The sequence below is a fragment of the Mustela nivalis genome (genome assembly GCF_964662115.1).
Source record: "Mustela nivalis genome assembly, chromosome: 18".
Taxonomy (NCBI): Eukaryota; Metazoa; Chordata; class Mammalia; order Carnivora; family Mustelidae; genus Mustela; species Mustela nivalis.
Window position 1 is genome coordinate 32,526,993 of NC_139037.1, and position 27,140 is coordinate 32,554,132.

General features: G+C 44.1%; 1 protein-coding gene across 4 annotated transcripts in view; it reads left to right on the top strand.

Annotated features, from left to right (window-relative positions):
• The window catches only part of LOC309853403 (uncharacterized protein), an 86,124-nt gene extending 59,388 nt beyond the window's left edge, over nt 1–26,736 (top strand). For 2 of the 4 annotated variants that reach the window (XM_082711342.1, XM_082711343.1), the window contains 8 exons: nt 9,267–9,347; nt 12,673–12,755; nt 12,903–13,029; nt 16,764–16,963; nt 19,435–19,728; nt 21,066–21,260; nt 23,671–23,817; nt 26,397–26,736. In XM_082711342.1, coding sequence (XP_082567468.1) covers nt 9,267–9,347; nt 12,673–12,755; nt 12,903–13,029; nt 16,764–16,963; nt 19,435–19,728; nt 21,066–21,260; nt 23,671–23,817; nt 26,397–26,452 — 1,183 coding nt within the window. In that variant the 3' untranslated portion in view covers nt 26,453–26,736. The remainder of the gene's footprint in view (nt 1–9,266; nt 9,348–12,672; nt 12,756–12,902; nt 13,030–16,763; nt 16,964–19,434; nt 19,729–21,065; nt 21,261–23,670; nt 23,818–26,396) is intronic. The other 2 variants (XM_082711344.1, XM_082711345.1) reach the window with 2 other exon arrangements.
• The last annotated feature ends 404 nt before the right edge of the window (nt 26,737–27,140 follow it).

Here is a 27,140-nt window from a genome sequence, read left to right on the forward strand (position 1 = left end):
CAGTGGGTTAAGCCGCTGCCTTCGGCTCAGGTCATGATCTCAGGGTCCTGGCATCGAGTCCCGCATCGGGCTCTCTGCTCAGCAGGGAGCCTGTTTCCTCCTCTCTCTCTCTCTGCCTGCCTCTCTGCCTATTTGTGATCTCTCTCTGTCAAATAAATAAATAAAATAAAATAAAGTATATTTAAAAAAAAAAGATTTTATTTATTTATTTGAGAGAGCAAGTGAAAGAAAGCACAAGCAGTGGGAGGGGTAAAGCGAGAGGAAAAAGCAGACTCCCTCCTCAGCAGGAAGCCTGACCTGGGCCTTGATCCCAGAACCCCTGGATCATGACCTGGGCTGAAGGCAACCGCTTAAGCTACTGAGCCACCCTTAATAGGTGGCTTAACCTTTTTTTTAAAAGATTTTATTTATTTATTTGACAGAGAGAGAGAGGGAGAGAGCATAAGCATAGGGAGCACAGGCAGATGGAAAGGGAGAACGAGGCTCCCTGTAGAGCATGGTGAGCCCTATGTGAGACTCAGTCCCAGGACCCCAGGATCATGACCTGAGCCAAAGGTAGTTGCTTAACCAACTGAGCCACCCAGGTGCTCTTAGTAGTAGCTTTTAAAAGGAAAACACACGGGTGCCTGGGTGGCTCAGTGGGTTAAAGACTCTGCCTTTGGCTCAGGTCATGGTCTTAGGGTCCTGGGATAGAGCCCCACATTGGGCTCTCTGCTCAGCAGGGAGCCTGCTTCCTCCCTCTCTCTCTGCCTGCCTCTCTGCCTACTTGTGATCTCTGTCAAATAAATAAATAAAATCTTTATTTAAAAATTTAAAAATAAAAAAAGGAAAACACCCAACATCAAATGTATATATTATTGTAAGAAGGATCCCTAATTTCATATATGAAAAAGTACATGTCTTACATTTGAGAAAATAGGGGAGTGATGGTCATAACTGACTTGGAGTAGCCAACAAACAGATAAACAATGAAAGACTATTTTAATTGTTAAAGGAGGACAAGATGGGTCTAGTACATTTTAGAAAGGCTGATTAGATAAAACTTAAAGATGGGGTACCTGGGTGGCTCAGTCAGTTGGGTATCTGTCTTTGTCTCAGGTCATGGTCCCAGGGTCCTGGGATGCAGTCCTGACTGGGGCTCCCTGCTCAGTAGGAAATCTGTTTCTCCCTCTGCATCTCCCCCGCCGCCCCCCGTGCTTGTGCTCAAGCATGCACTTTCCCTCTCATAAGTAAGTAAATAAAATCTTGGAAGAAAGATTAAAAAAAGAAAAAAGAAAAATCTTAAAGTGAAAAGCTTTGATACTCTGTCTCTGTGTGTGTATGAACTACCATATATCCCAATCATACTGCTTAATGAGATGTTAATATCTGAATCAACTTTCTTAGGTAGCACCCTTAAGGCTTTTGGAAGAATATAGAGTAAAAAACACATAAGTAAAATTTTCTTAAGTCTGTCTGTTTGATATGCTTGAAGTTCATAAATTTTCCCAGAATACGGGTTTGGCAGAGGACACCTCTGTGTATCTAAAAAGTATTTGCTTTAATAGCTGATATTTGCATGGAATATATAGAAGAGTAGAAGCACTAGAAATAATTTTTCCATGTTTATGCGGCATTCTTTTTTTTTTTTTTAAAGAGAGGATGAGGGCAGTGGTCGAGGGAGAGGAAGAAAGAGAATCTTAAGCAGGCTCCACATCCAGTGCAGAGCCTCACATGGGGCACAACCCCGAGATATGACCTTAGCTAAAATCAAGGGTTCGGTGCTTAACCAACTGAGCCACCCAAGCGTCCCACATATTGTTCATTTCTGATAAAGTTTTGAATCACTTGATTTTCATGTGTTCCATAAGTATTTATTTAACACATGCTATGTATTGGGCTCTGGGTGAGTTGAAAAAGTATATATTTGAAGTTCTTGCTTAGCGATTTTATCCAGCAGTTACTGGATTCCCATTTGGTTATCACTAAAGCACATGTTGAAAGGTTGCAAAACAGGTATAATGAGTGGGGAGAATCCCTGACATCTTTTCCTGAAAAGATACTAAAGAGGAAGGAATGAGTAAAAAAATAGAACCGTCTATCTGTCGTGGCAGGAATTCACGTCTCTCCATTTACACACCGTCATTCATAGGGTTTTCAAGCACTTGGTGCTGGTTTTAGGTGATCATCCAAGGCCTGCGCAGAATTTGATTTGACCTAAAAGATCTCACTCCTCTTTGTCACCTGCTAGGTGACTTCTCCTAATTACTGGTGTCAGCATTCCCCCCCCCTTTTTTTTTACTTACACTTAAAAAATAATAGGGCAAAAATGCAGTAAAGTATTCAAGTCATTGACCTAAATAAACACCGTTATGCAGAAAAAGCTGTTGAGATAGCTGAGAGTGAGTATCTGCTCCCAGGTTCCCTGTGGGTAACACGAAGTGTCAGACCGGCAGTGGTTGAGATGTCCTTGTGTACAGTGAAATCCCGGTTTTCTGTGTGTGGCGGTCACAAAAGGTCGAGGAAATTCCCAGTTCTGGTTCCTGTAACTAAAAAGTTAACCTAGCCTGGGGTGCCAAGATGGCTCAGTTGGTTGAGTGTCCAGCTCTTTTATTTAGGCTCAGGTCATGATCTCAGGGTTGTGGGATTGAGCCCTGTGTTGAGCTTGGGCTTGGCAAGGAGTCGACTTGAGGATTTTCTCCCTCTCCCTCTGCCCCTCCCTGCTGCTTGCATGCTCACTCACTCTCCCCCAAATCTTTTTTTTTTTTTTTTTTTTTTAAGATTTTATTTATTCATTTGAGAGAGAGTGCACAAGCAAGGATAGCTACAGGCTGAGGGAGAAGCAGACTCCCCACCAAGCAGAGAGGCTGATGGAGGGCTCAACCCCAGGACCCCAAGATCATGACCTGAGCCAAAGGCAGGCTCTTAACCGACTGAGCCACCCAGGCGCCCCTCAAATAAATAAATCTTAAGAACCAAAAGAAAGTTACCTAATCCTTAAGACCTAATTGTCTACATGTGTTAAATGAGAAGGGCTGGCCTTTATGAAACCTGAAAGTCTAGGGAGTTTTAGAGTTTAAAAAAAAAAATTTATTTTCGTAAATTCATTGATTCCGTAGTTATTCATTGAACAGCTTACATTGTGGCAAGCCCTGTTCCATTTCCTGGGGAAACTGTAAACAGACAAAAATCTAGAAGATTACCTTCTAGAATCTTACCGTCTATCTTCTAGATATCTTCTGTCTTCTAGAAGCTTACCTTCCTGCTTGGGATGAGATAATATCCAAATAAGTAAAAATATATAGTATGTGATCAGTGTTCCTCCACACTGTTGAGGTCATCAAAAGCAAGGAATGTTTGAGAAACTGCTTCAGCCAAGAGGAGCCTGGGGAGACATGACCAAAGAATGACATGTGGTATCCTGGACCAGAAAGAAAGACAGTAGGTAAAAAGGGAGAAGATCAGAATAGAGTATGGGGGCGCCTGGGTGGCTCAGTGGGTTAAGCCTCTGCCTTCGGCTCAGGTCATGATCTCAGGGTCATGGGATCGAGTCCCACATTGGGCTCTCTGCTCAGGGGGGAGCCTGCTTCTCTCTCTCTCTCTCTCTCTGCCTCTCAGCCTACTTGTGATCTCTCTCTCTGTCAAATAAATAAATAAATAATGAAAAAAAAGAATAGAGTATGGACTTCTTTTAATAAGAGCGTATCAGCATTGGTTCACTAGTTGTAGTAAACGTAGTCCAATTTAAAAGATGCTAATAATAGGAGAAACTAAGTGTAAGTTATCTGGGAGATTTCTTACATAGTCCTGTCTTTACAATTTTTCTGAAAATCTAGAAGTGCTGTAAAAAATAAAGTTTATGTTTAAAACGTGTGTGTGTGTGTGTATGAGTGACAGAGAGAAAACTGAAGCTGGGTCAGAGGGTAGGGAGCACAGGTGGTAAGGATGGTGACGGAGGGCTGGACAGATAAGATAACATTTGGGCAGAGCCCTGGATGGAAGCCACGTGGGTGTTTGCAGGGGTGCGGTGGGGTGGTGGTGTTTAAGACAGACCTAGAAGGCATAGCCCCCCAGGAGTGCAGGTGGAAGTAGAGAATTAGGTCAGACCGGTGGGGGGGCTGTGGCAGGGTGGGGGCTGGGCATTAGGTATCTTTTAAGTCCGGATCAGGACTTTGGCATCGACTCTGGACCAGATGCGGGCAAAGCCGTGGGTCTGGCCGCCTTCCCTGTGGCACAGATCCCACATCACATGGCCCTCCTTTCACAGGCTTCTGAAAGTTACCACTTGAGGGCCTCGTTAGGCTTTAGAGCAAGGGTTGGAAACCTACAACCGCGGGCCAAATCCTATCCCACCGGGTTCTCTGCAAAACTGTACAAAGGTGAGCTCCTACCTCTTCCCTCCCTCCCTTCCGTGAGGTGGTTTCATACGTTCATAGACAATTTGTAATTGTTTTGTCACATTCTGTATTCCATTCTGGGATTCTCTCGACTTCCTAAATGATTTGTTAAAATCTGCATACATTAAGGTTCACTCTTTATGCTGTGAAGTTCAGTGGGTTTTGACAAATGCATAGTGTCATGTATCCACCATCACTGTTTCATGCAGAATAATTTCACCGCCTGGAAAAAACCCCTGTGCTTCGCCTATTCAATTCCATCCTGTCAAACCTCTGGCAGCCACTGATCTTTTCACCCATCTTTATAGTTTTGCCTTTTCCGGAATGTCATGTAATTGGAACCATACAGTATATATCCTGTTTAGACTGGCTTCTTTCACTTAGCAATATGCATTTTAAGATTAAGCCAAGTCTCTTTGTGGCTTGATAGCTGTTTTCTTTTTATCACTTAATAATTCTCATTGTCTGGTTGTGCCAGTTTATCTGTGTCACCTACTGAAGGGCATCTTGGTTGCTTCCGGTTTGGGGCCATTATGAATAAAGCTGCTATAAACATTCATGTGGAGGTTTTTGTGTGGACATAACGTTTTCAAATCAGTGGGGTGTGATTGCTGAATTGCATGGTGACACTGTTCAACTGTTACTCAGCCTGTTTTTTTTGTTTTTTTTTTTTTTTAAAGAATATTATAGAGGAAACCTATGACTTTTTTTGATTTGTGTCCTTTGACAGTGCCATGCTACTACTCTTTTCCTATTTCTGGAGGCTTGATTGAAATTTCTCCAGAGGAGTGTTAAAATTCAAATTGTTTTCAGTGAAATTTGAAATTATGATGGAACTTCTAAGAGTAGATTCTTAAAAATCTTTTTAATTTTAAAATTTATCCCCAGTGGGTCCTACCCTGAGAATTTAATAGATCAGCTGTCTAATAAGTTGAAGTAATTGAGATACAATAGTAACAAGTTAAAAATAATCGTACTAGCATTCCTGGAGGCTTTGGGAGTGACATGTACATTTAATTTGAAATAGTGAGGAAGTGTTTCGACGGACTCTCTTTCCATAGATGTGTAAGCTTCTCTCCATGTAAAAACAACAGAATCTGCATGATTTCTGACTGGTGCTAAAACTTGAAACATTTTGAAAACACATTGATGTTGAGGTGTGTGACTGGCTCATTCGGAAGACTGTGTGACTCTTGATCTTGGGGTTGTGAGTTTGAGCCCCACGTTGGCTATAGAGATTACTTAAAAATAAATAAATAAACTTAAAAAAAAAAGAAAGGAAAGAAAGAAAACACAATTGATGTGACAGAGGGAAGGTATAAAACGGGAGAAAGGCTTGGATTTTTTTGTTTTATTGTCGTATGGTTATTGATGTGTAATAATACATAGTAAATACCCTGCACATTTTTAAAATGTACAACTTCAGTTTTGACATGTGGATGACCGACCGGCACTACAATCAAGGTAATGAACACGGCTATCATTCCCCAAAGTTTACTTATTTGTCATTGTCATTACCCTTTGTCTTGGCAACAACTAGTCTGTCACTTTTGTCATGATAGATTAGCCTGCATTTTCTTTTCTTTTTTTTTAAGATTTTATTTATTTATTTGACACAGAGAGAGTGAGAGAGCACAAGCAGAGGAAGAGGGAGAAGCAGGCTCCCCACTGAGTAGGGAGCCTGACACAGGGCTTGATCCCAGGATCCTGAGATCATGACCTGAGCTGAAGGCAGCTGCTTAACCGACTGAGCTACCCAGGCTCCCCTAGCTTGCATTTTTTATAAGTTTCTGTATATTGTATATATAATTTATGTGAATTATTTAAATGGAATCATACAGTGTATATTTGTATGGAAAAGTTTCTGGTTTCCCTCAGAATAATTATTTTGAGATTCATCTGTGTTGTTGGGTGGATCAGTACTTCCATTTCTTTGGTGTTGAGTAGTATTCCAGTTTATGGTGCCATGGACTGAATTGTGTTCCTTATAATTGCATTTTGGAGCCCTAACCCCCAGCGTGACTGTATTTGCAGACCAGGGCTTTTAGGAGCTGAGTAAGGTTAAATGAGGTCAAAAGGTTGGGGCCCTAATCTTGCAGGACTGGTGGCCTTATAAGAGGAGGAGAAGGAGTCTCCTTCTGCACCATTGAAGGGCTGTGTGAGGGCACAGCAAGGAGGTGGCCTTTGCAAACCAGGAAGAGAGCTCTCGCCAGAACTGGACTATGCAGACTTCCTGGTCCTGGACTTCTGCCTCCAGGACTCTGATACAATAAACTTCTCTTGTTTTAGCCACCCAGACTGTGATGTTTTGTTACTGTGGCCTGGGCAGGCTACGACCTGTGGCTACACCATAGTTTGTTTTGTCATCTTTCTGTGGTTAGACATTTCTAGTTTTTGGCTCTTTGCAAATCTGCTATGAACATTCATACACAAGTTTTTTAGTAGATCTGTGCTTTCATTTTTACCTGGTAAATATCTACTGGCTTGATTATGTGTTTCACCTTTTAAGAAACTGTCAGATGATTTTCTGAAGTGATTGTACCATTCGTACTAGCAGCATATGAGAATTCTGGTTCCTCTATATCAGTCTTGAGGCTTGAATTTTGAATTGCTCATCCTTAGGTGGTCCACCCAGATGTGCGGAGGAGGCTCTCCACCTGCTAGCGCACGTGGGCAGGCAGCCATTTCCCTGGGGAGCCCGCTGCCGTACTCTCTAGAGTGTTCTCAAATGGGAATTTATGCCCACGTGAATTTACATTCCATAAAAATACAGAATGGCTTAATATCTTTATTCGTTAAGATTTATCCTTCTTTCATGGCTTTTCCTAGTTTTATTTTGCTTGCAGACCTCCTGTGTTAAGCCCAGACTTTCTGGGCTATGAGGTATTGGAGGGAGCCTGGGTTTTTGAGTCATACATACCTGGATTTGAATTTGGGCTTTATGGCTTAGCTTTGTAGCAAGTCGTGTGAACTGACTCTCCATTTCCTCATCTTTTTCTAAAAAGCGTTGGGAGATTGGTAATACCCAGCTTGATTGGTTGTTATAAGTTTTCAGTATAATGCATTGAAAACATTTTCATTGAACATCTTGGAAACTCTTCATTTCCCAAGATATATTTGTAATTAGAAGTCCCATTTCTGACTGACCTGCTACCCACGGAATAGGAGAGGAATTGAAGTTTTAATGGGTGCCACCAGTTAGAGGGAGGCCCAGAATACATAGCAAAATGCCAGGGCTTAAGATAACCTTGCAGCGTTTAATAACATCCAGGCCTTCCTTTGGCCATTTGTGGATTTATCTCCTGTTCCTATTTATGTACTTACACAAAGACAATTCCTTCTGAGTGTGGTTCCTTTTAGTAGCCCAATTTGTGAACCACCAGCATCCACGGTACTTAGGGAATGTTTTTAAGGAGGAGAAAAGGAACACACCGTGGCTCTGGGAGGGATGTTTCTCAGGCTTCTGGGATCCCAGCCAGTGTACACGGCTGTCTGCCTTTCTCAGAGCGGGAGCTGCCGTGTTTGAGTGCGGGCCTTTTGGCCTGCGGACTCCTTTGTCCAGCTGGCTGAGGTGCGTTGAGTGCTTTGGGCCTTCTCTCCCACGGAGAAGTGGGACTTATTCTTTGATGGCCGGGCCAGACTGCTCATCTGATGTTACTGGAGTTTGAAAGGTTGTCCTTGTCGTCGAGTGGTTGGCATTAGTGTGGCCAGGTCAGGTCGGTTAGAGTGGGAACTGCAGGGGAAAGGGAAGGTCCTGATGAGGTGGGAAGTGTGGGTGTCCGGTGGCGCTGGATTTGTTTTGCCAGGTGAGGGTGTCTGGGGCCTTCTCTCCCCTGCCCAGCCACTGGGTTCCAAGTGTCCTGCAGTGTTTCTCCTTAGAGCCGGCTGGCTTTCTTGGCATCATTCAGTCTAGTTGCTAGGAAGCCGAATAAGGCAAATGCAACTTCCTTTTGACTTACTCACATTGAACCATCTGCTTATTCCTTCTCATGGCCTTCAAACTTGGCTAGGATCATTGAGAAGAGGGTCGAGTGGAGCATCTGTGCTCCTGATCCTTTTTGGAAAAGGAAAGCTTTCTAATAACTCTTTAACCCTCTCGGTCCAAATTCATCGTAGTTCCTCTTGTTTAGCCCCTTGTTTCTTTCAGCTAACAATTTGGAGCAGGCGTTTTTTTCTTAGGCTTTGCCCCTTATTTTTGTCTTGGATTTAGATCAGTGTTAATTCATTAACCACTACCACTTCTAAATGAGGAAGACGTTGTCGACGTGCATGGAATGCATTTGGCATGTAAACCTAACAGTGGTTTTAATCGAGGACTTCGACTGCTTAGAACTGATGCACACGAATGATTCAGGAATGTTCTTGATAAGTGCCATTGTGGAGTTGGTGTCAGATACATACATTAAAGGTGCCTGATAATTTGTGAAAATTTATGGTGATGTTGGTGGAGCATCTACCAAAGAGAAGCTTCTAAAAAAAAAAATCGGATTTTAAAAAAATTACCAAATACCACCAGCATTGCATTCTTACTTCTCTTTTGGTTTAATTCAGTTCATTTGGGTAAATCTGATTCATTATGTTGAAGCCCCTTTCCTTTCGTGCATTTATAATGGTCTTTTCTTGTGAGAGAGCTCTGCCTTCAGTTGTCAGCTCTGGAAAAGCATTGAGCAAACAAATTAGATGAAAATAGAAATAAGCATTACAAAATAGAATAGAGATTCTGAAAGAAAAAAAAAAGAAGTTTTCAGAAAAGCATTGTTCGAGTTTTAAAAATCCAGTCTCACTGAAGATTTAATCACCTTTGAGTGTACCAGAACTGTGGAAAGTAACATGTGGGCTATGGGAAATAATTTCTTCTTAAGTGTAATTTTGTCTTTGTTGGTTTTTTAGCAGCAAGCCATATAAACCTTTTCCGCCGACTTCTTATTCTCCCCAAGAGGGCTACTTAAAGGAGGGTGAAGACATGCTAAGGTAAAGTTTTATTGTTCTGGCTCAATTTGCTAAAAGCTTTAGTAGTAATGTAGATGTGTTCTTACTGTGCAGACTTACGTGTTTGTTAAAATTGATGCTATTAATATTTGCTTTTTGGGAAGTCCCTCAGGTCAGCTTGATCATATTAAGCCATTCTGCTTTAACTTCTCCCTTCCCATAGCCATTTGGACTCGAGTAACTAAGACAGGCTTACGAACTGGAGGGACTCGACCACCCGAGCCCCTTTGTGAGCTCTCCCTGGGTGACCCGCTGCAGCAGGCCCTCCACTCCCTTCTTCCACACCTCCCCACCTTTTTTGTGCCACCATCTGACCGTGGGTAGATGCTCTAAAAATGCGAATTTATTTTAGTTAGGAGGTGAATCCGTATTCCAGTACAAATAAAGTCCCTGAAAAATGGTTTGGAAGGGAAATGCAAGAGAAAGGGCACCTGGGTGGCTGGGTCAGTTAAGCGTCTGACTGTTGATTTCTGCTCAGGTCATGATCTCAGGGCTGTGCCATGGAGCTCTGTGCCCTGCTCGTGCTTAGCATGGAGTCTGTTTGAGATTCTCTCGGTCCCTTCCCTCTCCCGTGTTCTCTTTCTCTCCTGAACGGATAAATAGATAAAAAAGTGATACTAAAAAATAAAAAATCCCTGGGCGCCTGGGTGGCTCAGTGGTTAAGCCGCTGCCTTCGGCTCAGGTCATGATCTCAGCATCCTGGGATCGAGTCCCACATCGGGCTCTCTGCTCAGCAGGGAGCCTGCTTCCTCCTCTCTCTCTCTCTGCCTGCCTCTCTGCCTACTTGTGATTTCTCTCTGTCAAATAAATAAATAAAATCTTAAAAAAAAAAAATAAATAAAAATCCCTTTCAGAGTCCTCCCCACCCTCCCTCTATTTATTTATTTATTTTAAAGATTTTTATTTATTTGACAGAGAGATAGACAGTGAGAGAGGGAATACAAGCAGGGGGAGTGGGAGAGGGAGAAGCAACTCCCCGCAGAGCAGGGAGCCCAACACGGGGCTCGATCCCAGACCCCAGGATCACGACCGGAGCTGAAGGCAGACACCTAACGACTGAGCCACCCAGGCGCCCCACTCTGCCCTTAATTTTAATTGAAATGGCTCATCCTGGTATATTGTTCTAGAACTTTCTTTCAAGTAAAATGTCACGGAGGATTATTGATCCTCATCGGTTTTGACCACCATGTAGGATTCCAAAGTCTGTAAACCAGTTTTGAAGGTAATCTCACGTAGTTGAGTCTGTCTTCCACATTCAGCAGTGGAGTTCCAAGTAACTAAGGAGGTAAATCAACACGGCACTACAGGACTCCTGCTTTGGATCTACCTCTGTAGTTTTGGTAAAAGCAGTTTTCCTTGAACTGTATCTGAATTGATTTTTATATGTATGAACCTTGACAGGGCCTCTCTCTTGCCTGCATTAAAGATGAGATTTGTGTCAGATTAGATTAATAATTCAAAATTGAAAAATGCCTTCCTCGACTGCGGAAGCACTTGGAAGTATAGAATTCAGGAGTGACTGTTAATGGGGGTTAGTCTCTCTCAGGTAACATTTCCTGACAATGAGACTCCGAATACTTGCACCGGTAGGCGATCTTCTGAAGGAGGGATTTTCTTAGCTTTGGCGTGAAGGAAGCCTAAAGGCAGAGATGGATTAGAATGGCCTGCATCTGTTGAAGGCTTCTCCTGCATCAGACACTGTTCTAAGGGCTTTACCTACTTGAACTCATTGAATCCTCATAACAGCACTTCTAGGGAGGTTCCGATAGCCCCATTTCACAGGTGGGGAGACTGAGGCAGAGCAGTGTTAAGTAAGTCGTTCAAGCTTCCCAGTTAGTAGGTGACAGCACTGAGATTCATACCCAGGCAGCTGCAATTTCAACATCAGGCTGCTTTTCCTGGATGGCCACATACCAGCTTCTGGGGTGCATCCCCAACCCTGTCTGATTTACTTAGAGTGGTGGTGAGCAGTTTTCAGACCACTTTGAAAAAGATTCTGAATAAACTGTGAGAGAAAGCCAGCAAGAACACAGCCTAGCAAGGGGTAGAGAAAGCAGGCAGCTTGAGGAATGGCCTCGGGAGCCAACGGCTAGTGTTTGTCGGAGACAGTACACAAAGATGAAGTCTGTGTGGGGGAAGGAAGCATTCTTGGGGAGCTCAGGGTGCTCAGGCAGTAGGGGAGGCCTGGATTCAGGCAAAAGCTTTGCCTCTTAAGAGTCTGGAGCCACGTCTTTGCTGTGTCAGGGAATTGGTTGTGGCCAACAACCCAAATGAAAATTGTACAGGAGACGAGCAAAGGGATCGACGTTTGCTGGCAGCTTGCTGAATAGTTGTGGTTTGAGCGTGTTCCGTGGCCGCTTTGCCATGCAGCGTGATGCCTCTGGTGAGAAAGGAACTAATTGCTGCCTGCCGAGGTGGTTCTCTCCCTGGCAGGACACTCCTTGTGGACAGACACACTGGTGTCTGGATGCTGGAGAGCTGCAGTAAAAATGCCTGATTTAGGGTACAGAGTGCCTCGAATTCCCCCCTTTCTTCTGTTAAATCACAGCAAAGGGGACTACTTTAGATGGCTAATAGATTACCCAGCATCTGTGCGCTATTTTGCATGCCTTCAGCAAGGGAAAATGGCTGGCTCACAGGGGCTGTAGAGTGTTCAGGAGTAAAGTGAGCAGACCTCATTGCCTCATTTTTTACCCGTAGCCAGTGAAGACCTTCAGAGGTAAGCGCTGCTTCTTCAAATGGTGTACACGGCTGCTAGAATTATCTCCTCTTTAAAATAAACCCCTTCGGGGCGCCTGGGTGGCTCAGTGGGTTAAAGCCTCTGCCTTCGGCTCAGGTCATGACCTCAGGGTCCTGGGATCGAGCCTTGGGCTCTTTGCTCCGAGGGGAGCCTGCTTCCCCCCGCCCCTCTCTCTACCTGCCTCTCTGCCTACTTGTGATCTCTGTCAAATAAATAAATAAAATCTTCTTAATAAATAAATAAATAAATAAATAAAATAAACACCTTCGTGTATGGGCTTCTATCAGTCTGTCTTGACAAAGATCAATGGCTCCACGTAGTACTTTTCGTCATAACAGGCAAGAAGAGGAAGTGAATGGGAGAGAACAGAAAAACTCCAGAAACTCGCCATAATTTTAAAATGAGAACAGATGATTGAGCGTGTTTCTATCCCTGTGTAGACACAGCCCTTCTTTGGGTGCATACGCATTGTGCCAGGCAACCTCGTGTTTATTTCTTGGCTTTTGGGGATGCATTGAGAGGGAAACTCAGTTTGCACAAACTATTATGTTTTCATGCATCCAATAGCGTTGAAGAATTACGGCGGAATGTGGCTGATTATTCAAAAAGGCACGAAGAGAACCACGAGCGGCCCCAGTCCACTCAGTTCGGTAAGAGTCTTGCTGAGATCCTCCTGTTTTCCTCATCTATTCTTCATAGAGCTGTTGCCATTCATTTTCACTTTTGTAAAAAACCCTGAAAACCTTCAGTGATTGCTTTTGCCCTTGCAAGAGCATGAACACGTCAATATTTTTCAGGTGATGCCGGTGGCAGGGACACTCAGAAAGAACGGCTTTTCCAGCACTTTTATCAAATGATTCAGAAAGAACGTGATCGAGAGAGGCCTTCAGACTGTGTTATTGTTTCTATCAACAACGAGCAAAGGTATATTTTATTTCTTTCTAGCCTGTCGAATGAGAATGTGTACAAATGGAATAATTAAGTATTCAGCCTTACGTACATAAGTCACTAAAAGAGAATGGAAAAGACTCAGGAAATGCTGTTAGAACACTGCTCTAGGGGGCGCCTGGGTGGCTCAGTGGGTTGGGCGACTGCCTTGGGCTCAGGTCGTGGTCCCGGAGTCCTGGGATCAAGTCTTGCATTGGGCTCCCAGCTCCATGGGGAGTCTCCTCCCTCTGACCTTCTCCCCTCTCATGCTCTCTCTCTCAAATGAATAAATAAAATCTTAAAAACAAGAAACAAAAAAGAACACTACTCTAGGAATTACAAGAATGTGCTATTGGGTTTACCATCCTGTGGCTGTGGCTGGGGAGGTTTCTGATGATAACTTTTTTTTTTTTTTATGATAACTCTCTTACTCAGTTTTCTGTATTGCTCGAGTTTTCTACAATGAGTGTCCCATCGATTTTGTAATCAGGGAGAAAAAAAAAACAAGGCTATTTTCAGACTGGGTTCTGTGTGCTGGGCACTGTCCTAGGCTCTGGGAGTACTTGAGTGAACGTAACAGACACACCTTTACCTTGGGGTGCTGACAGTCTAGTGTAGGACCCACAAGTTGGCCTCACTGATAATTTCAGAGATGGGTTCCTCTCCTTTCTTAACTGCTTATTGAATTCCTTTCAGCCTTTGTCCTTGCTATTTTTCCTTCGATGTGGAATGCCCGTTCCTTCTTCTCCATCTGTAACTCGTGCAGGCTAACACTTGTAACTTGTATAGGCTACTTAACACCTGCAACTCATCCACGCCACTTTTGGCCTGTTTTGGCCTGGTCTCCTGCCCTCTTCACTGTCTCCAGCTCGTCCTTTGGGTCTGCATAGTGCCCTGATCTTGTACACCATTGCTGTCACTTGAAGGCGGACAGGAGAATTAATGTGGGATGATAATTGTCTCTGGATTCTGTCGGGTTTCGTAGTGCTTGGCGAAGACCGTGTCGACAAACGGTTGGTGGGAGGCATGTGCACTTACTCCAGGCGAGGTGCGGAGTGAGGGATCCTGCAGACTTCAGACATGAGAACTAATCATTCCTGAACAGGAGACCAGGCACGCACAAAACATAACTCAGCATGAAGGCAGCACTGGTGTTCTCACTCTGTGTGAAAATCGACAATCTTGAAATGACTTCAGAATTCTTATTCTGTGATACCTGCTTTACAGAAACCTAATGTATTTGTAGGTAGCATCTTTACTGTTAGAGTTTGTGAAAGCAAAATTATAACTTCATCTCATTTGGAGGGTATTTGGGTTGGATCTTGGGAGAAAACGGCCTGGAAGAAATGAGGTCAGTCACAGCATGGGGAGGGTGGAGAGGCCAATTCCTTTTACATTAGAAAATTATGGGATTTCCCTTTAATAATTGAAAGACAAGCAGACATGCCCTGGATTAATTTGATCATGTGGTAATTTTAAACCAGTTTTGAACCAGAGGCAGTAAAGACTCAGCATGCATAGTGGCTTGGTTTTCCCTCAACATTTAGCAACTTTGCTATAGTCATTTGCATCAACCAGGGAAACTGCATTAATCTTTGACTAAATTGGCTTTCTTAGAACAGATCACATCAGATCTGTAGCACCTTGTAGCTCTTTCAGAGCGGTGATGGGTTCCAGTGGCCATTTGACTCCCGCACCCTGATGCCCTTGCCAGTCTCCCACTCCAGAGTCAGGCTGGCTGGTGTGGACTGGAGCACAGTGCTGTGTGGTGGAGAGGAGTCCTTGAGATTGCTCTTCTGCTCCCCCACCATCTGGGGTGGTATTCGGAAACCGCTCCTCTGCCCGGCGTTCCGCAGTTCTGGCGTTTAGCCACGGATTAGGACCCTCGGCGGGTGCAGCTTAGGAACTCCTCGGCCGAGGGCATCCTGCGTCTGCCAGAGTCTGTGAACTGGGCCTTGCTGCCTGCTCTGTTGTCACTTTGATGTCGTAAGAGATTTGTAGTGATACATTGGTTGGCTAATTCATTCCTTTATACTCCTAAACAGTAATTAGTTTTCACATCATGTCCTCCAATGTGAATTATTATTGTGATAGGTGTTTTTTTTTTAAATTATTGTGATAGTTTTGACTCATGGGCTGTTACTCTGTAAATATAAACCATGTCTTGTTTTTCTTGTTTTCCTCTTGAATTTGTTTTCTGAAATCATCATTTATATTCCTAAATTGCCTAGAAAGCATTTTTCCGGACATCATTTTAATTTTTTAATACGCAGAACATGGCGCTTAATGTGTACCTGTTATGTGTGCTAAGGTCAGCGAGGAACATACAGATAATTAAGTCACAGTTCCTCTTTTGTACCACAGGCAGCCTGATAAGGTAAAACATGCACATAACTAACAAGTGGAAGATGCGATATGCTGAGTCCTTCCTGCTCTAAGCAGAGGATATGTAAGAGGAAGAGCAGACTACCCTTGTAGGGTCCAAAGAGGTAAATCAGGGAGGTTTCAGGGAATCAATGTCATTTGAGATTTTAAGTTTCTGTGCAGGTTTCTAAGTAAGCATTGGGCAGGAAGGGAAGCAGAAACCCAAAGGAGAGTTCTGGGATCGAGAAGACCCAAGGCTGAGAAAATGGGAGATGAGAGGACTCTGGGGTTTGATCCAAGGTTGGTTATGGGATGGTTGGTGTTGACTGAGATGGTTAACTCTAGAATCACCTGTTTACTCTTTTTTGCATGTTTGTTTGGCTATACATTTACTTATTTATTTACTTAAGTAAACTCTACCCCCCAATGTGGGGCTTAAACTCAAAACTCCGTAATCAAGAGTCGCACACTCCGCTGTCTGAGCCAGCCAGGCGCCCCTCACCAATTCACTTGTTAGCAAGGAATTGTCACAGTTGCAGACAAATACTGGTCTGTCCCCAGAACTAATTGTAGATGAGCATTCTCTTATTTTCTTTGAAGATACTAGTCTTAACTGTTCTTTCAAACAATCTTAAATTTTGTTTCATGGTCTTTAAATTGAAATGATTTCATCAAATAACATTTGGATGAGTCCATCTTGAAAAAAAAGCTGGCCCCGTTTATCTTACTTACCCAGTGTATCATGCCACACAAAAACACGGCTCTCACCTGCTCTGCTGCTTTTATAAAGCTCTGTGTATACGGTCAACCGTATGAGGACACCACATTTTCAGAAAAATAAGTTTTCCTTTGGTTAGAGCGGTCTCCAGTTCTCTTGCTGATTCCATAAAGGGATAACGTACTACTGAAATTTTTTCTTACGATTTATTTATTTATTTATTTGACAGAGAGATGACAAGTAGGCAGAGAGGCAGGCAAAGGGAGGGGGGAAGCAGGCTCCCCTGCTTCTTCAAGTAGGGCTTGATCCCAGGACCCTGGGATCATGACTTGAGCTGAAGGTAGAGGCTTTAACCCAATGAGCCAGCCAGGCGCCCCTCTAACTATATATTTTCAGTATGTCTAAGAATGAAAACAAGTTCCAGGGCCTGCATGATTTTTGAAAAAATACAGCATCTTCCACTTCATTTACACAAGTACAGTAATAATATAATATCTCCACCTTACTTAAACTTGTCATCAAAATACCTGTGGAACAACCGCTTGGTGAGGTAGGGTTTTGGTTTTTTTTCCCCCTCTCGTTTGGTTGACAATAACCTTACCTTTTTCTTGTGTGTGTGTGGTATGTGTGTATGTTTTTTTTTTTAAAGGGAATATGCAACAGGCATAGGTCATCGGTTACAGGATCACGGCCTTGTGGTAGAAATGATTCACCTCTCTTCCGAGTCAAGTCTTACAAGAGCGCTCCATGAAGTTAAGGATGATAGGTCGCCATTTTGCATTCTTGTTGAACAGTCTAATGTAAAACTTTCTTCTTGCACTGTAATTATACTTCATGAGTCTATCAAAAGTAAGTTTAGCTCAATCTAGAACTTTTCATTTAAAATGGATCCTGCTTTAAAAATATAATAGTTTTTCTTTGTATGCTGGTATACTTTGAAGGTTCATATTTGTCAGTAACTAACCTTGATCTAGTTGAGTAAATGGTGACTTGAATAGGTGTCACAAAATACTCTCCTGTGTATTAGGATAATTGATACTTAAATCATCTTTATTTCTTCTTACTTAAGAATCCAGAATATTTTGACCAAATCTCACCACCATCTTTTCTGCCCTCCGTGGTAAGTCTAAAATGTTCATGCAATCTTAGACTACCCTTCATGCCAGCTTTGCCTCTCTTGCAATACCTCAGACATTTCATTATTCTTAGGCTCGTGAGAGTGCACAGAAATGAGCCCTTCTCTACCCTAAAATACATAGCCTCAGGCAGATGCACACATCCTAGACCACCGTCCTGTTTGCCGCCTGGGCAGAGTTGATGCTTCCAGAGAGGAGAGTCTGCCTTGTGGAGGGTCCTCAGCATCCCCCTTGGAGTCAGAACCAGACAAACCTGGGTTCTGTAGTCCTCTTGGCTCTGTGGAAGCTTTTGGTGCTGTTCTCTGCAGTCCACACTTCCTGAGTTCCTCATGCGCACCAGGCACTGCATGAGATGCAGGCCAGCCCTGCTTCCTTCCTTTGCTCAGGTAGGCAGCAGTCAGGCTGCTTCTCCAACAGGCGCATTATCAGCTTGAGTCGCCCTAGCGGTGTCGGATTTTCACCCTGAGTTGGGAGACCTTTCCCCTGGGCAGATACATAGTGGAGCACTAGTAGTTGAATTCATATCCTGCATGTGGCTCCTGGGACCTTCACAGAAGTCCGTGTCAGACTGATGTCCTAGAAACCAGCTATAATGTTGGGTCTGGAAAAAAACAGTAGTGAGTATTGGCTTCCCAATAATCTGGGGGATGCCAGGACATCTTCTGGCCATTCCATTTGCTTTGCTTCTGTATAGTGACCTATACCCACCTAGCCAGCTCTGGTTTAGCACTGTTCCCAAGAGCATGAAACGATGGTTTTTCTCAACATAGAAAATGTTTAATTTATTTTAAACAAATAATAAGACTAAACCAAAGTGTAAAAGAAAAGGCATACTCAGAAATTACAAACCCTACCTTCCTGTGGATGGGGGTGGGGGGGTTTAATTGAACAGGTTGTGCCGAGGACTAATCACATCTGTTTACATTCATGCAAGATCGCTGAGGAAATAACCACTAAAGTAAGTAAGCCCCTCTTTGACGTTGCATTATTTCTGGCAGTGTTGTTTTATACCTTGCACGCAGCCATTATGCAGAAGCCCGTGGAGCTGCTTCTGTGCGGAGACAAACATGTAAGAAGACAGTCAAACAGTGAAACTTCAGCACCTGTAGGCAAATACACATTCATATTTCTTCCTAAATGCAAGCCTAATAAACAGTTTAAGGTTTAACCAAATACCATCATTTCCGCTGTAGCTCCATAGTGCCCCTTGGATCCTAAATTTGTTCAGATGTGATACATGGAAGACAGGGTAGGGGCCTCTCATCTAAAATGAAACTTTTATGAAGTCTTATTCTCAGCAGGTAAACCCAGGAGAGATTAGGAGACACCTATGCATTGACTGTAGCCATTAAGTTATGTAAAAGCCATTCCTAGTGTCTAGAATTTATTTTATATGTAGTATTTAGGGCCTGGAGCACTCCTGACCTGACCTGGAAAGGCTTTTAACATGATTTAAGATCCCAGAGGCCTGAGCTAAAGACTGCAGAGCCACGCAGAGGATTGTGGGTTACTCCTCAGCCTACAGTGACAGAGCCTAGAAGTCCTGCACCACATGTCTGTGTGTCTGTCTGCCTTTTATCAACGTACTACATGTACAGAGTGAAGAGATTAACACTAAAAGGCATGTAGTGAAAACCAGTAGCCCCATGTCTCACCTGCTCGCTTCTTTGAAGGCTCTCTTCTCTGCTTCTTTGTTTCTTCTGTGAATCATTCTTGTCTCAGGTTATCCACTGGATTGCTGGAACCAAATCAAACGCCTTCACTTTTAGGGTTTTTTTCTCTCCTTTAAACATGCCCAGTAGCCAGCAATGGGTAAAGTTGCATCCTGCCTTTTTTTTAGGCTAGATTTGCTTAGCATTAAGAATTCCCATTGATACACATGGCACCTATTTCCATTCTCTTTCTGTCTCTCTCTCTCTCAGTATAGCATGAAGCTGTCCAACTGTGAAAAGCGGGTCTGTATGGAAAAGGTAAATCAAGCTGCACATGTTATAATTTTGAAACAACGTAATGTTTGATTTTGAAATCGACAGGCACCTGCTTTGGAGGGTCCCAGGCCAGTTGGATCAGTAGACAGTCACATCTGTACTGAAAGCTGACACAGCTTAAACAACACGTAGTTGGATTAACTATGTTATTTTCTGATTTTAAAAGGAATCCGGGCGCCCATTTGATATAAAGCAGGCTCTTTCTCGTCCTTAGTACATCGTCATATGCCCCTGGAAGATGCCCTGGATCTGGTGGCTAAAGAATACAGGAGATTTTTCTCGAAACGGGAGCAGCAGGAACGTGCTGGAATTGCTTTGCAGGCTGGAGATCTGGCAGATGACTTCTTGGCCCGGGAGCAACTGACCAGCTACTCCGTCCCTTTGGGCATTCAGCACCTCCTCTTCCTGTTGAGTGAGGGCATGCATTTGTACAGGAATGAGTTGAATCTGCTCATCGACTACCTGAAGACCAGGAAAGGGCACCTGGAAGGTATTTGGCACTGTCTATTTTCCCTCCCCATTTTAAACCTCAGGAAATCCTATTCAGCAAATCCATATGTGAAAGTAAAACTAAGAATTTCTTATTTAATCGAGAGACTGTACTTCTGTAATGTAAAGGTGTCTGATAGGAACATGTTCCACACAGGAATTACACAGTTTTTTAATGTGTAACCTTTATAGACTAAAATGCTTTTCTTTTTTAAGCTAAATTTCCTTTTGAATCAGATTTTTAATGTATAAATAGGATGACTTCTCTATATAGATGGACAGGTGGGAAATAGTTTCTGTTCCCTGTCGGTTTACTTTTGTGATTCAAAGGTTTCAGCTTGTTAATTGATAACATTTGTAGATTATTTTGAAGTGTATGGTAAACATAAAAAAGTAGTTCCTAATCTTTTTTTTTTTTTTTTAAGATTTTATTTATTTATTTGACAGAGAGAAATTACAAGTACACTGAGAGGCAGGCAGAGAGAGAGAGAAGGAAGCAGGCTCCCTGCTGAGCAGAGAGCCGGATGCGGGACTCGATCCCAGGATGCTGAGATCATGACCTGAGCCGAAGGCAGCGGCTTAACCCACTGAGCCACCCAGGCGCCCCAGTAGTTCCTAATCTTGAAGATTGTAAAGAGCATTCCAGTTATGAGCCAAACTTGTTAAAATGGTGACTTTTCAGTTTATTTGTTTTGAGTTGAGTAGGTGAGACGGAAATAATAATCACTTGTCCCTATGGGGAAACATAGCTGAACTTCTAGGGCCATGTTAAAGCTTTAAAGAAATCGTTCATCTTTTAAAATGTAGAATGGATTTTATTTAAGGTTTTATTTATTTATTTGAGACCAAGAGAGAGCACAGAGGGAGAGGGAGAAGCAGACTCCCCTCTGCACAGGGCTTGATCCTAAGACCCTGGGATCATGACCTGAGCTGAAGGCAGACCCTTCACCAACTGAGCCACCCAGGTGCCCCAAAATGTATGTTATTTTTGTACATTTTTGTACCTTCTTCTCAGGGTTGTGTTGGGGGGTGCTCATAACCTTGAAACACATTTTTTTTTCCCCCTGAGTGCTTATGTCATTTATTAATTGATTAATTGATTAAGTATAATTGACATATTCTATGACTTTCAGGTATACAGCATAATGATTCGATACTTGTATATATCCTCTGATGATCACCGCAACAAGTCTAGTTAACATTCTGTTTCTCTTTGATCGTAGAAACCTCTAAGTCAGAAACATTACGGTCTTCTTTGACTTCCTTGAGTTGTTCCTTTTGCAGCTCGAGCCTCTGCTGCAGACTTCTGGTGACCATTCATTTTCTTCATTTCTCCAGACTATGAGACACTTGAGTCTTCAGCTACCAGTGATCATTCCTCATTTCAAGGAAGGAGTACCTCTGTCGTGGGCAAGCTGCCTCCACTTCTTCCAACCCCCGGAAAGTCCTCCTTCTCAGGCCCTCATCCCCCACTTCCTGCCAAGTCCCCATTGTTAGGGGACAGACCGGGAGGGGGTCTCCTTCCACCACCAGGTCAGTGCCTCCCTCCAGGAAAGGAGGAAGAGCTCACGGTGGTTCTGCTGCCTCTATGCTCATGGCCCTGAGAGAGCAGACAGTTGAGAACAGTTGCAGTGTCTTTTGGCATAGTCACAGCGAAAGCTAAGATTTCAGGAGACCAGAAGAGACATCTGGGGTTTCAGTGGGTGCCATTTCTCTTGAGTGAATTGCTTAAGTTTTAACATGGGGGACGTGTAGAGGAGCTTTCTTATCAAGGTTGGTGGCCACATTGAGGATGGCTTAAACAGAGTTCTCTTAATATGCACTCTGAATTCCATAGTGTTTTTCAGGCTTTTCTGAGTAGTTGGCATAAATAGTATCTGACATCTGCCTAAAATGAGGTTGTATTAGTGTGGACTCCTTCCATTGTAAGTGACAGGGACCTAACTCAGCTTAAAACAAGGAGACCTGACTGGCTTACATAACTGAAAATGCCCAGGGTTGACTCACTTCCAGCTAAACTGGATCCTGCTGCTCAAGCCTGTTACCAGACATCCATCTCTTCTCTCTGGGAGGAGACTTGGGTGTGGCGCTAACCACTTGGGATACCAAGTTCCAGTCAAGCCCAGTGTCCATTATGCCTCTGGTTCTTGGGGTGGCTGGTATCTGAGCCTTTCCTGCCTCTTGATGGTAAAGAGGTTTTTTGTTTTGTTAAGATTTACTTACTTAATTATTGAGAGAGAGTGAGATTGAGCATGTGCAAGCAGGGAGTGGAGTAGAGGGGAAGGGAGAGAAGCAGACTCCCCACTGAGTGGGGAGCCTGACACAGGGCTTGACCCCACAACCCCGAGATCATGACCTGAGCCGAAATCAAGAGTTGGCCACTTAACTGACTGAGCGTCCCCAGGCACCCCAAGGTCAAAGAGTTTTAACTCCTCTGTAGGCACCCGGAATGCAGTCCCACTCCTTCTGTTCTCATCTTCCAAATATTTGTTGGTACACTCTGTCCCCTCTCCTGTGTTCCTTGTGTATTAACAGTGGGAGCAGAGAAGAAGCTGGATGAGAGCATGTTTTCAGTCTGCCATGTTAAAGACACAAGTTGGCAGTGAAGTCTTGATAGAAAGGCGGCTTTTCTCCTGGGCCTCAAATAAAACCTGGACCCTGGATGCATTTGTGTCTAAGAGTCAAATATTGCTTTGGTCTTTCATGTGTGCAGGGATCATTTTACTCAAAAACCTTACGAGCACAATATTTCCACCTTGGCTATTATCATGGATCAAAATAGAGAGAATGGAATGGTTCCTTTTGCTTTGGTCGCTGTACATGTGTATGTCTTATTAGCGAAGTCAGTGTCTGTTGAAGATCCACCCTAAGGGTGAACGTTTCTGAGACCCCTCCCTTTCTGACCTGGTGACCTTTAGGATGATTGGGAGTGTAGTTCCAAGTCTTCTCTGTTCCTGTCACAACTGGGGCTCTCCTGCTATGCCTTGTGCTTGTTCCTTTCCTTCTGCTGCACTGAACCACGCTACCCTGTGCCCTAGCCCAGTCCCTTGGTTCACCCTGGACATTCTTAACACCTGGTTCCTGTGAGAAGCCAGTGAGTTAAGAAAAGAAAGGCTCAGGGGGAGCTTTTTTTTGCTCTGAGTTGCTTCTCATCCTTGCTGAAGGTTTTTTTAAAAAAATGCAGACTTCAGATAGGGCTAGGTGCCTGCCTCAGGGCCTTGGCATCAACTGTGGGAATAAATGCCCTGTTCAACAGGGTGAGGACGGCAGGGCAGATCGACTGCCTGAGAGAGAGTGACAGGTTGCTAGGCCATGTGGGAGACCCCCAGGCCGATGTTCTGGGGGGACGGATGTTAGATTCTTGGGAACAGTATGCTTCAGGTATGTTATGGATCTGCTTTTATGACCTGTCCGGGAAAATGTTTGATGGCTGAGAGAATACATTCCGAGTGTCAAAGAGAAATCCCACTTGTGGAAAGGTGAGGGTGGAGAACCAGGATGTCAAGAAACACACGCACGCACACGTGGACCTAGATGAAGGGTTCGCAAACTTTTTAAGGGCCAAATAGTAAATACGTTATTTTTAGTGTTTACAGGCCAAGAAGCAGAGTTAAGAATATTGTGTACGTACTTATATAATCACTGAAAGCATAATTATTTAAAAATGAGAAAACTGTCTCAGCTCATAGGTCGTACCAGAACAGACAGCGGGCTGATTTTGGCCCCCAGACTCTAGTTTGCGAGGCCCTGGATAAGCACTGAGGCCTAGTGTGGGCCCAGAGGGGGCGTGGTAGAGCTTGGAGGAGTGGAGATTTATGTGTGTGGCAGGTGCTCCTGCTCGGCCCTTCTCGAAAGATTAAGGAAAAGTCCCTTTGTGGGAGCAGCAGAAATCACCTTCATCCTATATCTTCTGGTTTATGTTTTGGTTTTTCATTCTCTGCAGGACTGGGCAATCCCAAAGGTCTGTTTGCCCCTCCCCTGCTCCCAGCAGCCCCCTCCAAGAGACCTGCTCCTTCGGGATGCCCCCGCCCCAAGCGTGCCAAGCGTCCACTGCTTGGGGAGAAACCAGGCCTTTTAGTACCACCTCCAGGTGAGTAGCCAGCGAGCTGGGAGTGACCTTCTAGGCTCATGCTGTCCACTGGCGCTTTCTGCGACAGAGGAGATGTTCTGCAGCTGTGTGGCTGGATGTGACAGCTGTGGGCCGCATGTGGCTGTTGAAACATGGCTGGTAAGACTGAGGAACTGAATTTTCAGTTGTGTTTAAGTGTAATTAATTTGAGTGAGTATCATCACATAGTAATTATAGAGTAGTCACATGTGGCTAGGGGCTGCCTAAGTGGTCAGTGTGGTTCTAGGCTACTGGATATGACAAGAGGCTATAGCAGTAGGTAAGAAAGTGTGTTCTGTTTTTACAGTGTAGAAACCTACTATTTTCCTAGTCTTCCCCCCGCCCGTTTTAAAGCTGCAGATGTACTTGAAAAGGAAAATACATTTCTAACAAATGGACATTATTGTCAGTCGCTGTAAAATAGAAGGTAACCCTAATAAGGAGACCACAGAAGAGTATTGCCGCTAGAAACTACTGCCAGTCTCAGTCTCTGAGCATAGGGCTTTTCTAGCTTCTGGTTAAGAAAGGAGATTACTGAGGGTCAGGGAGGTGTTAATGGGAAACCAGCACTACTAGAAAAAGAAACTCCTTGACTGTGACTCTCCAGGAGGATTGCAAGAAGTTGGCAAAGGGAGCATATTCTCACGAGGTAGAATGTCATGTAATCATGTGCACGCGTATCGCTGACGTCACTCAGAGGGGTGCACTTTGTTTCTGCTTGGCTCGGGGAGATGCACCGCCTCTCTGCTGCCTGGCAGGTGGACCGGGACCTGTCATAACTTAAGATAGTGATTGATTGATATGCAGCTGTGACTCCAAGTCTGCGCAGGAAGACAGGCTTTTCCTCTCTTCTTTCTAAGTGCAGGCCTGGCCAGCTCTTCTCTGGTGCTGCCTTTCCTCCTGTATGGCTGGGGGAGATGAGGCCAGAGGCCTCGAAGCTGCCCTCAACCCCACCAGGGCACAAAGGTGGTAGTGAGAGCTGCGATGCTGGGGTGGAAGGCAGCCAAGCAGGCATTTTGCTGACTTCATCTCTAGTCATTCAGGCTTTCTGAGCTTAAGTAAAGGCGCTGCCCAGAGTTATTCTTGGTTCATTGTTAGGTTTGAGTTCTCTTTTGAGATTTGATGCCTAAACCCCAGCTCTTAGGAAAGTGAGCTTTTGTCCCTCTCTGCTTTTCATGCAGGACACATTTTTCATGATAATTACTGCCGTTTTAAAGTCTCAGTCCTCGGGGACCTGGCTGGTTCTGTTAGTTGATCTCGAGGTTGTGAGTTCAAGCCCTACATTAGAGGTAGAGTTTACTCTAAAAAAATAAGTGAAGTCTCATCTTCTGTGTTTTAGTCAAATCTGGTTTTGCAAGATGTACATGCTGTGGTTGTGGTATAATGGACGTGTGTTTATAAAATGGTGACAAGACAGGGAACACGCATAGGTTCATGATCCCTATCCTCCTGGGAACCTAGACAGTCTCTTTCATTCTGAAGATCCTCTTCTGATAGACCTCATTTTGGGGAAAATTTGAGAATTTTCCTTATCTAAAATGGCCCTCTGTGCCCCAAATTCCAGGACTAATAGAGAAAACATTTTTAAAATATTTTTTTAAAGATATTTATTTATTTATTTATTTGGCACTGAGGGAGAGAGATCACAAGTAGGCAGAGAGGAGGAAGCAGGCTCCCCACTGAGCAGAGAGCCCGATGCGGGGCTTGATCCCAGGACCCTGAGACCACGACCCAAGCCAGAGGCTCAACCCACTGAGCCACCCAGGCACCCCCGAGAAAACATTTTTAAAAAACAAGAGTGAAAACATGGAGGCTGCCTATACAAGGCATAAGGGTAGTAGTTACCACGCACTGAGTTCTTGTCCTGCGGCAGGCATTGAGGTAATCTCATTTAGTCTTCAAACAACCCTGTGAGGTACATAGTGAGATCATCTCCCTTTTCCACATGAGTCACTAAGGCTCAGGGGGTGAGGAGCCTGGCCAGGGTCACACAGTGGTACTGGTGGGGCAGACACTGCACAGCAGCCATGGGACTCCCCGCTCAGTGCTCTTACCCACCACACAGTCCAGAAAGTTGTCAAGTTTTGCTTGGGTCCAAGTTTTGCCACATCCTTCCCTTCACAGTGGAAGGACTGCAGAAATTTTGAGGGAAGGAATGGTTGTAGTTTGTCCAGGGCTTCTGGGAAACCAAGAGCTGGCTTTGGAGGAAGTCGGGTGTTAGCGTGTCTGGAGAGGGAGAGGCACCAGGATCTCCTGTGGATAAAGAGGGACCTTTGGGTGAAGTGTTTCTAACTCAGCGAAGGGGGTGTTGGGGGCAGGTGTCCCCTAGTGCTTTGTAAGGCAAGGTCTAGCACCAGCCACCAGGATTAAGTGAGATAATAGGCATGAAAAGCTTTTAAGATGCCCCAAGCGTGGCACAGATGTCCGCCTGCCGAGGTCACAGCTAGGTGGGTGTGCTTCTGCCTGTAGAGGTGGGCACGGCTGGAGGGCTGTGGGCCAGCTGGGCCTGTGCAGACGAGGCAGGACACGTCACTGATGCTGCTGGTTTCTCCTCTTTGCAGCTCTTCAGTCAGTGCTGCAGAAGCAGACGGCGCAGCACCCATCTCTGCTGAAATAAAGAAAGCTCCCGGAGCCAGGAGAACAGAGTGGCTGCTGCCCAGACGGCAGCTTCACCCTCCTTCCAGGACTGAGGCCCCTGTCTGATCCCACGGCTCTGGTGTCTGGGCCGTGGGTGTGAATGTGCTTCCCTTCTGCCCAGTAACGTGGCCCCGTGGAAACATGTTTCCTGTTTGGAGTGTCTGTGCCAAGGTAGAGATGTGTGGAAGGTCATTGTTGCAGAAATTGGATCTTGACGTTGTTAATTATATACATACTAAAATAAAATAAAAACTTTTCGCTTTTACATACCGGTTGCCACTTTTTAAGGACTTGTTATTTTGGAATGAGTTCAGATTTATAGAAAATTCCCAGGGATAATAAAGGGGAGCTCCCTTTATCCAACTTGCCCTGGTGTTGATATCTTACAAAACCATGGTATCTTTATTGGGAAATTTGCATTAGTACAGAAATATTCACTATATTGTAGACTTAATTCGTATTTTACCAGCTTTTCTGCTAATGTCATTTTTCTGTTTCAGGAAGGTGCCACATTACATTTAGACTCTGACTTCATTATGTTCCACTGTTTTTATTATGAAACATTGAAGTATACAGAAGATTTGAATAACATATACAATGAACACTCATATATTCTGTATCAACACATTCCCCTTTTTAAAATTTTTTTGTCCATTTCTTTTTTTAAA